The sequence below is a fragment of the Anticarsia gemmatalis genome, chromosome 28 (assembly GCF_050436995.1).
Source record: "Anticarsia gemmatalis isolate Benzon Research Colony breed Stoneville strain chromosome 28, ilAntGemm2 primary, whole genome shotgun sequence".
NCBI classification, from domain to species: domain Eukaryota; kingdom Metazoa; phylum Arthropoda; class Insecta; order Lepidoptera; family Erebidae; genus Anticarsia; species Anticarsia gemmatalis.
The window spans coordinates 3126117-3141866 of record NC_134772.1 but is presented as its reverse complement, the minus strand read 5'-3'; the positions used below and the strand labels follow the sequence as shown (position 1 = coordinate 3141866).

At 38.6% G+C, this 15750-nt stretch overlaps 1 protein-coding gene across 1 annotated transcript in view; it reads left to right on the top strand.

Annotated features, from left to right (window-relative positions):
- egg (SET domain bifurcated histone lysine methyltransferase eggless) overlaps positions 1–15667 on the top strand; it is a 32580-nt gene extending 16913 nt beyond the window's left edge. Inside the window, exons 21-34 of the mRNA XM_076132515.1 lie at positions 326–430; positions 3166–3288; positions 5503–5648; positions 6219–6414; positions 6863–7030; positions 7708–7844; positions 8511–8574; positions 8848–8961; positions 9193–9309; positions 10284–10417; positions 11407–11594; positions 12046–12112; positions 12526–12610; positions 13029–15667. Of these exons, the coding sequence (XP_075988630.1) occupies positions 326–430; positions 3166–3288; positions 5503–5648; positions 6219–6414; positions 6863–7030; positions 7708–7844; positions 8511–8574; positions 8848–8961; positions 9193–9309; positions 10284–10417; positions 11407–11594; positions 12046–12112; positions 12526–12610; positions 13029–13235 (1851 nt within the window). The 3' untranslated portion in view covers positions 13236–15667. The remainder of the gene's footprint in view (positions 1–325; positions 431–3165; positions 3289–5502; positions 5649–6218; positions 6415–6862; positions 7031–7707; positions 7845–8510; positions 8575–8847; positions 8962–9192; positions 9310–10283; positions 10418–11406; positions 11595–12045; positions 12113–12525; positions 12611–13028) is intronic.
- The last annotated feature ends 83 nt before the right edge of the window (positions 15668–15750 follow it).

Sequence of the window (15750 nt, the reverse complement as noted above, 5' to 3'; positions counted from 1 at the left end):
ACTCTAAGGCATGCAAGGTTGCATCACGATGTTTTCCTTCACCGTTGGAACAAGTGTTATGTAAGAACTAGCTGACTCGCGCAACTTCGCTTGTGTCACATAAGAGAGAATGGGTCATATTTTTTCTCGTTTTTGTAACATTTTTACTGGTACTCTGCTTCTATTGGTCGTAGCGTGATAATATATAGCCTTCCTCGATAAATGGACTTTCTAACACTGCAAGAATTTTTCAAATCGGACCTGTAGTTTCTGAGATTAGCACGTTCAAACAAACTCTTCAGCTTTATAATATTAGTATAGATGATAATGATAATTTTTGTTTCAGTCCGACATGCCATATGTAGAATACACGAGATCGGATGGGCAAGCGAAGACACAGACCCACACGACACCTCAGCTCAGACAAATGACTCGGGAACAACAGGAAGAGGTAATTATAATACTTATAGATAACTACTATAGTACGACAACTTTGTACAGAGCCACTGCTTACACGATTTATTCTATTTTTACTATGGTTTATCAAATAAGCCACCGTTAGCTGCATAAGTCTGCGGGTCATTGTTATTCTAAATTCTGAATTTATACCTCTATCAGCATTGAACCTCGTATACAAGGTTCTCTACTAAGTTGTTGGACTATACCTCACATCAAGCTTGCGATTTTAATCATATTATCTTAACATTCTTATATTGTTTGACTATCTTCTGCCTGCGTTCGACTGCGTGAAAAGATTTCCCGGAGTAAAAAGTATAAACTATTTGTCCATCAAAATTCGCATTTATAATACTAGTTTTTACTTCGACGTTTACTTAAAAAGATCTCCGGGGTTCATTACCTGTCAACTGTGCAGGATTTTGTTTATAGTGTCCAAGTGTGTGCACAATACACAGGTACACTCTCGTCACACGACCAGTGAGAGGTCAGCTCTCCTATCCCCCGGTTTCTGAGATACATTTAGCGGTTAAACTCATACAAAGTTTGAATAGATAAACTACTGCTAAATGTGCCTCAGAAACCGGGCATAAGCGGTTTGGCCTTCATCTTCCTAATCTAAGACAATTACTGAGAATTTCCTGACAAAATATGACAGGAATATAACAGGTTTAATATGTATTTAGTTTTAAGCTACTTTTAAATAAATAAAAATTATAAAAAAAAAAAGAAAAAAAGAATAACTTTTTGGGTCGATCCGGGATTCAAACTTACTGATGTTACAGAAGAGGAATAAGGAGGAGAGGACTGACACAGTGTAACATAGCCTATCCATTTTAAACGAACTTATTTTTATAAAAGTATAATACCTTATTGGTATAAGCTATTACTCGCTACATGGCCTTAATATATTTGCTTAGTTGCTACATACATAATCGCGTTACATACATCCATTCATCCATACATACATACATACATACATACACGCATACTTACATACACGCATACATACATCCACACATACATCCATACATACCTCCATACATACATCCATACATCCATACATACACACAGCCAGACATACAAACATACACATACACACATACATGCATACATCCACTACATAAAATCACGCTTCTCTCTCATTGAGGTAGGCAGATACCAAGCGCCACTTATCATGATCACTACAAACTAATGTTTCATACACACACATACATCTTGTCATACAAGACCGTCGGTTACGAGTACTATGCACTTTTTTGAAAAACATCACCGATATGATCTGTGTATGTCTTTCTAAGGCTTCCGAAGTTATCATATATATCTCTGCTGAGCGAATTTTGATAAATTTGCCACCGACTTCAAAAAAGGAGGAGGTTCTCAATTCGACTGTATTTTTATTTTTTTTTATTTTGTCGACTTGACTAACATACTCAAATATTTTGTAAAAAAAATAATTAAAAAAGCCGTTGAGTGGTTTAAAAATGCGCCTCCCACACAAGTGGTCGATGGTTCGAACCCAAGGCAACACACCAATAACTTTTCGAAATTATGTGTGTATTAGAAATAATCATCACTTGTTCCAACGGTGAAGGAAAACATCGTGATGCAACCTTACATGCCAAATTTCTTTAAGGCATGCAAAGTCCCTAACTCGCATTTGTCCAGCGTGGTGGACTGAAGATTTAATCCTTCCTTCATTTTTGGAGGAGACACTTACCCAGCAGTGGGACAGTAATAGGTCTTTATTTCTTTTAACACGACTAACACATTTAATATAAGATAATCACTAACAATTAAACAAGCCACTAATACCCAGTTTCACTTCTGAATAAGTATCAAATAGTTTATCAGCAGGAATTTGACAGTTTGGTCTCTTTACCTGTTAATTAGGCTATCTGAAACTTATCCGGGACCCGTGAAACCATAGAATAACTAACACAAGAAGAAAGGGCATGTCATACTATTTCATTGAAGATGGCTGTCGCCAAACTCAGCCGATGACATTTAACGCACACTGAAATATGAAAAGGAATAAACGACTATTACAAATTAAAATGACCAGCCATATTTTAATCACAAAGTCGTATTTTGCACTAATACTTTGTGCTTTATGTCGGAATTCTATCTGCGTGCTTTTAGTGTCATCTCCTAGGTTAGTACTAGGGTAGGTATAGTTAAACACACCATAGAATACGGGAATTAACGCGAATACGCATTTTACCTTAAAATGCCTAACGTTTCGGCGCAGGTTGCACTCACCGTGGTTGCAGACTGCCTGGAGCCGCGCCAAAACTTTAGGCATTTTAAGGTAAAATGCGTGTTCGCGTTAATTCCCTATACAATATTCTATTCTATTATACAATAAACATGTAACGTGAGAGTTCAAAAGTTATAATAGACTAGCTGACCCGCGCAACTTCACTTGCGTCACATAAGAGAGAATGGGTCATAATTTTCCCCGTTTTAGTAAAATTTTTTACTGGTACTCTGCTCCTATTGATCGTAGTGTGCATATATAGCCTTCCTCAATAAATGGGCTATCTAACAATGAATGAATTTTTCAAATCGGACCAGTAGTTCCTGAGATTAGCGCGTTCAAACAAACTCTTCAGCTTTATAACATTAGTATAGCTACACATACTTCATGTGGCACGCGCCACGCCCACATGCCCCTTCCTCTTGTATTAGTTATGTGTAAAAACAGTATTTAAAGTATACAATTATTAGGAGTTACGTCGTCAACGGGCCGTCGCGAAGAAGTCTACCGCAATACCTTTATTATCGTCACCGTATACCACCACAGGCCCATCCGTCAACCCATTATTAGAAGGAGAAATAAGCAGAGTTGTTGTAAGTATATATAATATATTATTTTATATATCTGTGGTGTCGAGGAAAAACTTGATAACTACAATTTGGTCGAATTTTATTTAAGTACTACAATAACATTAAAATTGTCCAAATTTCACTTTAGTCTAACCCAGATAACTCTGATTTGTATAGAATCGGTTGAATTGTATTGGTTAAATTCTGATACCTCTACATTTTACAGATATTTTTTTGTCCAAATATAATAAAACAACTTAACATGCCTAACTTAACAGTAAAATTAAAAGAACATAAAATTTGAGGTCATTTTTCATACATATTTAGAGTGAAATTGAAAAATGTGTTTTTGTACTTTTCATGTTTCTCCTCACACCACATATGTATGTATATTGTCCTATGGTTAGTGGTTAATATAGTGACAAAGTTGTTAAAATCGAAAGCCTTTCACATAGCTTAACGATTGCGACGACTTTTTAGCATGGAGACGCTCAGTAATAACACTGCGGTCACCCATCTATGGACTGATCGCGTCAAGTGTTGCTTAACTCACAGATCGTTTATCGACTGGTGTGTGCAGCTATGAGCGCATTAAAAGATATTAGTACTAGTATGACACTTAAGTTATTATAGATAGATTATTCTTAATAGTAGTCCGGAGTTTGGTAACGTGCCCGGTATGAGGCAGGCTCACCATATATTACATGGGACTAATATTGTTAATAGCGAAACGCGGGTGTATTATATACACCTGCCAACACATATAAAAAGAATATTCATGTAGTTTGCCACACCAATGACTTTTCCAATTTATGTGTGTATTAGAAATAATGATGACTTGTTCCAACGGTGAAGGAAAACATCGTGATGAAACCTTGCATGCCTGAGAATTTTTATAGTTCTTGAAGGTATGTAAAGTCCCCAATTCTGTCGGTCAGCGTGGTGGACTCAGGCCTAACCCTTCTCTTAGTATAAGAAGAGACTCTTGCCCAGCAGTGGGACAGTAATTGGTTAAAAATATATTTGGTCCTACCTAGGAATTTTAGTTTGTATCCGAATAGCGGAATATTTACTCATATTAACGTAGATGTAATTAGTTCAATATATTTATTGAGGGCATGAAAAGTCCCCAAACCGCACTTGTCCAGCGTGGTGGACTCAAGGCCTAACCCCTCCCCCTCGTTTGGGAGGAGACCCTTGCCCTGCAGTGGGAAAGTAATGGGTTAATAAAAAAATTGTATTATTATAAGTGCCTTCGACCCTGCAAATTGTCATCTAAAATGGTCTAGCCGTTTAGCCAGTACAGCGTAAAAGGTAAGTATACATTTAGAAATTTTATAATATTTAGCATTAGGTTTTCAGGTGCTTATGTTCATGTGGATATATTCTATGTCTCTCAAGGATTTAATCTATAATCCTGCCTAATTTTATGCAAATAATTTCGGCTATTTAAAAAAAGCATCAAGCTTGCTACACACATATTCTGTTCGGCAATATTATATCGAACAACAAAACTGACTCGACTCACTTGTTCGGCTTGTGTCGATCGGGTTCATCTACACATACTCAGTTTAGCCGTCCGGCTAAGCCGAGACGAACCGAATATGTGTGTAGCAAGTCTTACTAATTATTGAAAAACATGATGTTTAGGACAATTTTGTCTATAGAGGAATAAAAGGAATTCTTGTGTGGGTTCAAATCCCAAAAGAGATGTTAATGATGATGCTATCACATTAAGGATGTGTTTTCACTGAAGCAGACTTTTATAGAGTGAAATAGAGTGAACCTCGAATCGACGGTTAAAACAGTGTAATTCATTGAATCTTCGTTTCAGTGAAAATACACCCTTAAACGTTCATAAAAGGGTCTAGCATTAGCCACCTTTACGCACACACTCTATCGCGTATGAAACAACAATCGCGCGTGAAAGGGGAAAGGAAAGAGCACGCGCCGCGCTCATCTGTCCGCGCCCGCGAAGAAAATCGCTCTCTCAGAGCGCGCTGCTTTCCCGCGCGTAATCCTGTACGCTCCTAAGAACGTACGATAGAGTGTGTGTGTAAAGCTGGCGGGTTCAAATTACTTACAAGATTCCTTAATAACAATGATTGCTCAACGTTTTGAGTTCAAATTTCAAACAAATACTAACCAACTTTCCTAGGAAATGAACTAGTAATTTACAAAAACTAGCTTTAAAATAGATCTAGTGACGATATTAATTGTAAATACCTTTGTCCCTAGTACTATACGCCGAAGAACGCAGTCCGGCCACATAAGTTTGTTCCGCACGCTTGCGGGCCGCGGTGCAAGCGTACCGATGTGCTAACGCTCAGGGACTTACGGACTTATAACCCGCTGGCTAAACCACTGCTTAGCGGGTGGGAGAGGTAATTATAGTCAACTTACCCCCGGTTTCTTAGGCACATTTAGCGGTAGTATATCTATTCAAACTGTCATGTTTATTCAAGGCTGTTGAATAGATAAACTACCGCTAAATGTACCTCAGACACCAGGCATTAGAAGCATGCAGGATTTATCTATATTATAAAGAAGAATTCTGTGATTTTCAATAGCGCGGACGGTAGTGTATGCGACTGCCGTGCAAGAGGCCTCGGGTTCGAATCCCGAGTAGGGTCAAAAAGTATTTTACTGTTAATCATTTCTCAGAAATTGCCCGGAATTAGTAAGTTGTGCACACACTTAGACACTATAAACAATATCCTGCGTAGTTGACTGTTTTCAATGAAACTGGCCGCCGTAGTCGAATATGGGCCAAGAAGAAATCACTACTTGAAACTGCCCATAGATTCAGTGTTTGATTATATAAATAAAAAAATAATCCAAGCCCAATATTAGCAAGAAGGACATCAATTAAGAATTATAATATGTGTATTGCTTCAGCAACAGATTTGATAATATAGGTTTTTTAAAGTAAATTCTTGTATATTTCTTTTTAGACAAATAATCCGCTACAAAGGTCAAAAGGAAGTGATGTACCGTGGCCCCTGCGGCCGCCGTCTGCGCAACATGAAGGAGCTGCACCGCTACCTGCGCATGACACAGAGCGAGCTGCCGGTCGACCTGTTCGACTTCCACTACGAGACGCACTGCCTCGCCGAGTTCGTGCTTAGCAAGTGTATCACTTGTAAAAAGGTCAGTGACCCCAATTGGTCATTAGACCCCCATCGGCCATTTGACCCCTCGCGATCACTTGACCCCCGTCGGTCACTAGACCCTCATCGACAATTTGACCACTTGCGATCATTTGATTACAGTCGATCACTAGACCCCGTCAGTTAGTTGACCCCTTTCGATCACTTGAACCCACTCGTCGATTCACCTCTGTCGGCCGTTTGACCTATTAGTCACTTGACCTCTAGCAGTCGCTTGACTATTGTCCGTCACTTGACCCCTGTCGGTCACTTGACCTTTCTCAGTCACCTGATCGCTATCGGTCATCTGAGCTTTATTGGTCACTTGACTTTTATCGGTCACTTGAACCTCTATCGGTCACTTGACCTCTAGCAGTTACTTTACTGTTGTCGGTCGCTTGACTTCTATTAGTCATATCACACATTTAAATCACCATTTCTTTCCTCAGGACTTATCCCACGGTAAAGAAAACGTGCCAGTACCGTGTGCCAACTATCAAGATGAATCTCTGCCGGAGTTCTGCTCTTACAACACGGAACGGACCCCCACTTCCGGGGTCCCACTCAACTTGGACCCCGAGTTCCTGTGCGGATGTGACTGCACTGATGATTGTGAGGTGAGACCCCTTCACCAACTATTTTAGTTTGGGGTAACATTTTAAGAAAATTGTACATATTTAGATAGTAACTTGTTTTAAAGGTTTGTGCCCAGGACCGGTCCTATTGGCGCTCGATGGGGGAGGCCTTTGTCCAGCAGTGGACTTGTTTTAAATAAACGAATTTTACGCATAGCAACACATATCGGAATTTTAAAAAATAAGATTGCTTTGATAAAATAAAGTAAAATTTGTTTAATACATTTATTGTCCCCAACCCGCACTTGACCAGCGTGGTGGACTTAAGGCCTACCCCTCCCTCATTACGGGAAAAGATCCTTACTCAGCATTTTATTTAAGATTGGTTTGACATCGGTTTGGGTTGGCGCAGTGGTTAAGGTGGTCGCCACGCCACTATCATTGCGTCGGGAGGTCGTGGGTTCGATTCCCACACGGAGCAATTATTTGTACGATCCACAAATAGTTTGGCGTGTAAGTTTGTAAAAGTCCCCGCGACATAAGAGCAATTCTTATTGCGGCAGTACATAAAGCGGTAGTTTATCTATTCAATACCGTTGTTTTAAATGAGTTTTAACGCTATTGAATAGATAAACTAGCGCTAAATATACCTTAGAAACCGAGCATATGTCAGTCAGTCACCTTTAAGCTATATATATTTAGATATGGTTTTTCTTTAGGATAAAACTAAGTGTGCGTGTTGGAAGCTAACTCTCGAAGGTGCTAGAACGATCGGCTTGGACGGACCCAACGTGGGCTATGAGTATAAACGACTGCCTGAACCACTGCCTTCAGGCATATACGAGTGTAATTCTAGGTATGTAATATATTCTAACTTATATATTTTACCTTTTCGGCGCCCAAGGCCTAACCCCTCCCTCATTACGGGAGGAGACCCTTGCCCAGCAGTGGGACATTAATGGGTTAAATTTATTTATTTATTCGCCCATAGCCAGTTGCACTCACCGGTCGGTAAACGATCTGTCGGTTAAGTGCACCGCGGTTATTCTATAGATGGGTGACCTACTGGTACTGGACCTACCCCTATACTGGGTGAAACAGCACTTTCCTTTGGAACTTAGCGTCTCCGTGCTTTGGAGGGCACGTTATAAGATGGTTCGGTAGTTTTCAATTAAGATAACAGTCGTTAAGCCACGTCAAAGGCCTTCGGGCGGCTTGAACAACTTTGACACTAGGTTGACCACTAAAAATACGATAAGAAGAATACCTTTTATATATTTTGCATCTTATCTCTCACTGGTCGTGTCGGTGTACCGTCCCACCGGACTATGAGAGTAAAGGAATAGAGAGTGTACCTGTGTATTGTACACACACAGTTCAGTAGTTTTTACATGGAAGAGTAATAAACAAATGTACATATAGATTAACAAAAAAAAACTTAATTACATACCTTAACTAAACCTTCCTTGAAAATCGCTCTATCTATTGGTGAAAACCGAAAATGATGTATATATTTTTTCAGGTGTAAATGTAAGAATACGTGTCTGAACCGAGTGGCGCAACATCCCCTGCAGTTAAAATTACAGGTAACTATAGTCCGAGGCTACACACCAATGACTTTTCATTGTGTGTATTAGAAATAATTATCACTTGCTCTGACGGTGAAGGGAAACATCGTGAGGAAACCTTGCATGCCCAAAATTTGTTTAATACATTTATTGAGGGCATGCAAAGTCACCAATTCGCACTTGGCCAGCGTGGTGGACTCAAGGCCTAACCCCTCCCTCATTACGGGAGGAGACCCTTGCCCAGCAGTGGGACAGTAATGGGTTAAATATATTTATTTATTTTATTTATAGGTATTTAAGACGAAGAATCGCGGTTGGGGCATCCGAGCACTAAACGACGTGCCCAAGGGAGCGTTCCTGTGTGTGTACGCAGGGAACCTACTCACTGACGCCACCGCTAACTTGGTAATTTGTTTTATTTATTACTAGCTGACCCGCGCAACTTCGCTTGCGTCACATAAGAGAGAATGGGTCAACATTTTCCCCCGTTTTTGTAACATTTTTTACTGGTACTCTGCTTCTGCTTCCGTCTGGTTGTGCTTTGTGTCCGTTGTTTGTATGTTTGTAAAAGTCCCCGCGACACAAGAGCAATTGTTAGTGCGGGAGTTGTCTTTAAAAAAAATTGTTTTGTTCCAGGACGGTTTGAATGAAGGCGATGAATATTTAGCTGAACTGGATTATATAGAAGTGGTGGAGCAAATGAAAGAAGGCTACGAGGAAGATATACCTGAGGCTGACAAGAAATTAGACAAGGTAGGAACTATTTAGGAAGATATAGCTTAGTGGTTAAAGTTGCTACGCAAGTGGTTGCAGGTTCGAACCCGAGACAACACACCAATGACTTTTCCAAGTTATGTGTGAATTAGGGTGCTCCCACACAGCAGTTATATAACGTTATACAACATTGTGTAACATGATAACAAAACAAATTTTTAAAATTTTTAAACTGATTTGTTTAAAAACAAATGTTATAAGTCAGTTTCTAACGTTATATAACTGCTGTGTGGGAGCACCGCTAGAAATAATCATCACTTGTGCCAACGGTGAAGGAAAACATCGTGATGAAACCTTGCATGCCTGAGAGTTCTTAAAAACAGTTCTTGGAGGTATGCAACGTCCCCAACCCGCACTTGGCCAGCGTGGTGGACTCAAGGTCTAACTTCTCCCTCATTACAGGAGGAGACCTTTGCCATGCAGTGGGACAGTATTGAGTTAAAGAAAAGAAACTATTTACTATTCTCGAGCCATTTCAAACGTGTAAATTAAGTCATGTCATTATATCGGAGTCTCTCGCTCACTACACATTGTCACATTACAATTATTCTTTTGATTATGACGTAGTTGTAGTGCACACACGCGCGATACTATAAACAAAGACCTGCACCGTTGGCCGGTTTCAATGTATTTGCCGGATACTTTAAATAAATAAATATTTTTGGACAACTCACACACGGTCATTTGATTCCAAACTAAGCAGAGATTGTACTGTAACCAAATAACTGATAAACATACTTATATACTTGTAAATATATACTTATATAAATAAATTAACATCCAGGCTCAGAACAAATACTCGTGCTCATCACACATAGATTTGTCCCGGGTAGGATTCGAACCCACCACACGCGGCGCTACGGTTGTTGCGGCGAGGTGACCGCTTAAACCACTGCGCCAAACGCGCAACTTTCTAGGAAGATATTATTATTAACGTACTTTCCTTCTATCAGCAAGCGACAGCCAACCAAGAGGAGACGGAGGGAGAGTCGTCGGCATCCGAGGAGGACGAGACAGCGTCCAAGACAGACAAGGAAGATGATGACTTCAGACCTGGCTACATCGGACTAGGAGTTATGGAGTTTAAGTAAGTAAGGCACTTGTCCCACCGCCGCGCCGACGAGAAAACGACAAACTATCGGCTATTTTCTCGTTCAAGAAACATATAATAGATATGCATTCCATGTAAACAGAAGAGACACTTACACAAACAGTTGATCGCTGACTGTTCACACTGACGGCGAGCACTCGCTTCCATAGTTTGTTGCTAAGCGACCAGAACCATGAAAGATTACACTCGCTCAGCGATACTCGCGCGATTAGAACACACATCGAGAGAGCAACCAGCTGTCATTTCTCTACGATGATGACAGTGATGCGAGTAATCGCTCGCCTCACTCACGCACTCGCTTGTAGCAGAGCTACACAACTATCGCAACTACGCACTCGCTCCCCGCGGCCCGCCAACTCGTTTCCAATTCTAGCTCTACTCGTTACTCGTTCATCGTCGGCGGTAGGACAACTGCCTTATATTTGATAGTTAACGGGTTACTATTAAACTTGTACTTGTAAAAGGTTCTTCTAAAATGTTAACGCTGTGTATTTTTAGAGTACCCAAAGGGTAAAACGGGACCCTGTTACAAAGCCTCCGCTGTCTGTCTCCAGGCTGACCCTTGCCCAGCAGTGGGACATTAATATTTTATTAAGATTAAACATCTTATGTCAAGAATCACAAATGAGTACACGGTTCATTAGGTTTCTTTCAGTGAGCTCGTGAGGTACCCAAATATCGAGCTTTTTTGTGTAGAGAAAAGATTTTATTACAAGTTCATACATACTATAATGCGAAAATACTTTTTCCCCGACCTAATATACAATTTCCATGTCACAATGTTAGTTACCGTACTCCTCCGTAACGGCTTGACCGATTCTCATGAAATTTTGTGAGCATATTGAGTAGGTCTGAGAATCGGCCAACATCTATTTTCATACCCCTAAGTGACAATTTTTTTTTATTTATATGACAAAACAACGTTTGAGTCAACTAGTGTATTTATATAAATAATTTATTCACAGTAAGCGCCTCCGTAAACGCGAGAAGAGTAAGAAAGGAGATAAGGAACAGATAAAGAGCGAGAAAGAGAAAGACAAAGATACAGAAGAATCTATCAAAGAAGAGAATAAAGACTCTTCTAGCGTGAAAGATGAAACAAGCAAAGATAATACGGAAGAAGACTGTATCACTATCAGTGATGACGAAGAAGGTATGTAGCTATCTTATTACTCTCAATTTGAGAGCAATTTGTGAGTATTATCTCAGATTGAGAGGACTTTTTAGGATTCTACCCCGGTTTGAGAGGGCATGTTGTGATCGCTTGACGATTGAGAGGACATTTTGTGATCCCAATTCAATTTGAGAGGGCATTGTATGATCCCATCTGAATAAGGCAGGATATTTGGGCTTCCCATCTCAGTTTAAGAGGGCGTTGTATGATCCCATCTTAATATGAGAGGAAATTTTGAGATCCCATATAAGTTTGAAAGGTGTTTTTGAGATCCCAATTCAATTTGAGAGGACAATTTTTAATCCCATCTAAGTTTGAGATTGAGAGGATATTTGGGGTCCTATCTCAGTTTGAGAGGACAATTTCGGATCTCATCTCAGTTTTAGATTACGTTATGTAATAAAAACAATATTTATTTGTTTATTTTCAGTGCGTGAACCTTCAAGATTCACCGCGCAGCCGGGCATGGGCGCCACCGGCTTCGTATCCAAATATAAGTAAGTATTACTACAATCCTGTTCCACCCTTCCTCACAAACTTACGCATTTATAATATTTATAAGGTTATGATGGATTTGGTATTGTTTTATTTCCCTCTATAAAAACATTTCCTGTGTTTTAAACGATTTAACAAAAACAATAAGTGGGATTGGTTGAGCCGTTCTTGAGCGTTGCACTTGGTAACATATTTCTTTATTCATACATACAAACATACATACATAATATCACGCCTTTTTCCCAAAGGGGTAGGCAAGACCAAAGAACGCCAATTGGTACAATCCTTACAAACTTCCCTTGCCTCATTCACATACATACATGTTGTCATACAGAACCTCCGGATACGAGTACTACGCACCTGACCTTTTTTCATTGTTATATAACTATAAGATAATGTGTAATTATGTGTTTAGGTCTGTACGTGCTTTGTTCGGTGAGGACGAGGCCTGTTATATCATGGACGCTAAGGTTCAAGGCAACATCGGACGATATCTTAACGTAAGTATTGCTAAAACTATCATCAATCTAGTCTTTCTTCCAACTACGTTAGAGTAGGCTTCCAGTCTCACCGGATGCAGCTGAACACCAGTATTTTACATGAAGCGACTGTCTATCTGACCTCCACAATCCAGTTACCTGGGATATAACACGATACCCTCCGGTAAGACTGGTTGTCAGACTTTCAAGCTTCTCACTAATATTGACGACTGTCAAAGATCTTTAAAAATTACAGTTGTGACTCACAATTTAACATGTCTTTCGAAACCCGAAGAAACTCTATATGTATAATACGGTCACCCATCCACAAAACAACCTCAGCAAACGTAGCTTAACCTCAGATATCGATTCGAGCGGCTGTTATTACTTAACCACGAGCTCTTCCATAAATATTCTTATAATCTTTTTTCTCTTTCAGCATTCGTGTTCACCAAATGTGTTTGTTCAGAACGTATTTGTGGACACTCACGACCCTCGCTTCCCCTGGGTGGCTTTCTTCGCCCTTTCTCTTATCAAAGCGGGCTCGGAATTGACTTGGAACTACAACTATGACGTCGGTTCGGTTCCCGGGAAGGTACTATACTGTTTATGCGAAGCACCTAATTGTAGGGGACGACTTTTGTAAAAAAATGTTGCTTTGAAATCTTTTCTGTTTACGATTATTAGTCCATTGAAAAATTATAATCATTAATTATTAATCATTTTTAGTGTACCTATAAATTACATGTGTCGTAAATACTGTTAATATAAGGTGGTAATGAATAGCGCTCATTGGTCGGTAAACGATCAGTGCGTTAAACAACCTTGACGCGGTCTTTTCATAGATGGGTAGCATAGTGGTATTTGAACTGAGCGTCTCCGTCCTTCGGAGGGCACGTAAAAAGTCGGTCCCGATTGTTGTCAATTAATATAACAGTCGTTAAGCCATGTCAAAGGCCTTAGCTTTGATTTTAAGCTTCTATTGAACCCCTTTACACAATAAAAAAATAACTTTGAAAAAGAAGCCTGAAAAATTTAGTATTTCAATGGACTATAACTTATGTTCTAGCTGTAATTTTTAAGGTGTAAACTGCACGTTTAGCGCAGTGGTTTACGTGGTCACTTCTCAAACTGTAGCGCCGTATGTGGTGAGTTCGAATCCTAAAACAAATATTTGTGTGATGAGCACTAGTATGTTCTGAGCCTGGTTGTTAATTTATCTATATAAGTATGTATTTAGAAGTATATAAGTATTTTTATCAGTTGTCAAAGATTGAAATAAAATATAAATGTATACTAATATTTCTAAATATAATATGCGTAGTTCTATAACTTTGCAGCCAACAATAGGGAACATGCAAATACGATATTTATGAAAATTTTATGATTAAAATGTTAAAAAAATATAAAAGAAGGACTACTTCAACATTTTTATTTAAAATTATGTTGATTTTTAACAATAATTACGAATTAAAATTACGTAAAACGAAACGCATTTCAAAACACCAATCAGCGTTCAGTGACGTCACTCCTGCTATGTCAACTTTTGAGAGGTTAACTTTGCGTGTGAAATTGATTATTAGCAGTGAATATTATTTACGTTTTTAATAAAAATGGAAGTTGGGTTTATCAAAGCAGACTCCAGGAATTTACCAAAAGTTAGTGTCGACATGGTAGTAACTTTTTTTGTCGTGAGTCCAGAGTTTTCAAGTGTAGAAATGAAGGGGACTAAATTACTACGGTATGCACGAATCATAGTTTTTAAACTTTGTTTGCATTTTATTCAGCGATTTCTAAACATAGCAGTTATATTTTAGCTCAACGAGAGAATCTTACGGCGATAACGCAATCGGTTCATTCTATTTTGGCATTCAAAAATATGAGGTACCAAATCCTTTTTCAGATAAAGTTTCCCCCCAAACATTTTAAACTTCATCCAATTTTCGACGTCGTTCTCCAACTGTCAAATTAAAAATATATTATTGAGAAGTTTTGTAAATACTTAGGTACAGTACCAGCAATAATAACAAGTATTCGCCAACTTACGTCAAAGTGGTCTTCACAGCAACGAATAATAGTCTTTAGAGAATAATAGTCATTCCTCTTTGCAGCTTGAAACCACTTTCTTCTGTTTTGGGTCAGAAAGTCCAGTCAAAAACAATTTATTTGGAAACTTTGTTGAAGTAGATGGACACATAAGCACAAAACATGAGTCAACACGACTTTTTATCGGAATTTTATGGGTATTATTGTGATCACCTGATGTTGATGGATACTCCATTTTAAATTATTACAAAAAAATAAGTAGAAAGTCGAGAAAATTTGCAATTTATGATAACCGACGAAGGCAAGCACGACCAGTGACAGAGAGGAGTGACGTCATCGTGAGTGTAGGTCTGTTTTGGCGCGAAAATTTAAACGATCCATTTAAAACCGCATTTTTTACGATAAATTAGATTGTTTTAATTTTTTAATATGGTTATGACCTATTTTACATGGAATTCTTTAAAATGAAATCAAAACTAAAAATATTGCATGTTCCCTATTGGTAAGAAAATGATAGATCAATCAGGCAAGTAAGATTATACTTTCGAATTTAAATTTGAAATATTGTTTAGTTTTAGCAATAAACTGTGTATTTTTATTCTTATACTCAGGCCTTTACAAACGTGCTCACTATGTCATAATCAAAAGAATCATAGGAATGTGACAATGTGTAGTGAGCGAGAGACTCCGATATAATGACATGACTTAGTTCGCGCGTTTGTAATGGCCCGAGTTTAGTAATATTTTGTAAGTTTTCAGTACAGTCAACTTGGGTATCATTGAACGTGGGAATTTGAACTAGTTTCGATTATTTGTTCTTATGAAACCAACACAATTGATAAAGATTCATTTTAGTTATGCAAACTTTTATCAATTGTCTTGGTTTCATATGAAAAAATAATCGAAACTAGTTCAAATTCCCACGTTCAATGTTACCCAATTGATTTAAAGTTACCCAAGTTGACTGTATACAAAGTGTTGTGTAAGATCTTTGTAAATAAATTGTCGGATTTAATAAAGTAAAGTACAGTATTTGTGTAGTTTTTATTTAGCGTAACATTTTGAACGTATATCGATAGACAGTCGCTTCATGTAAAATACTGGTATTCAGCTGC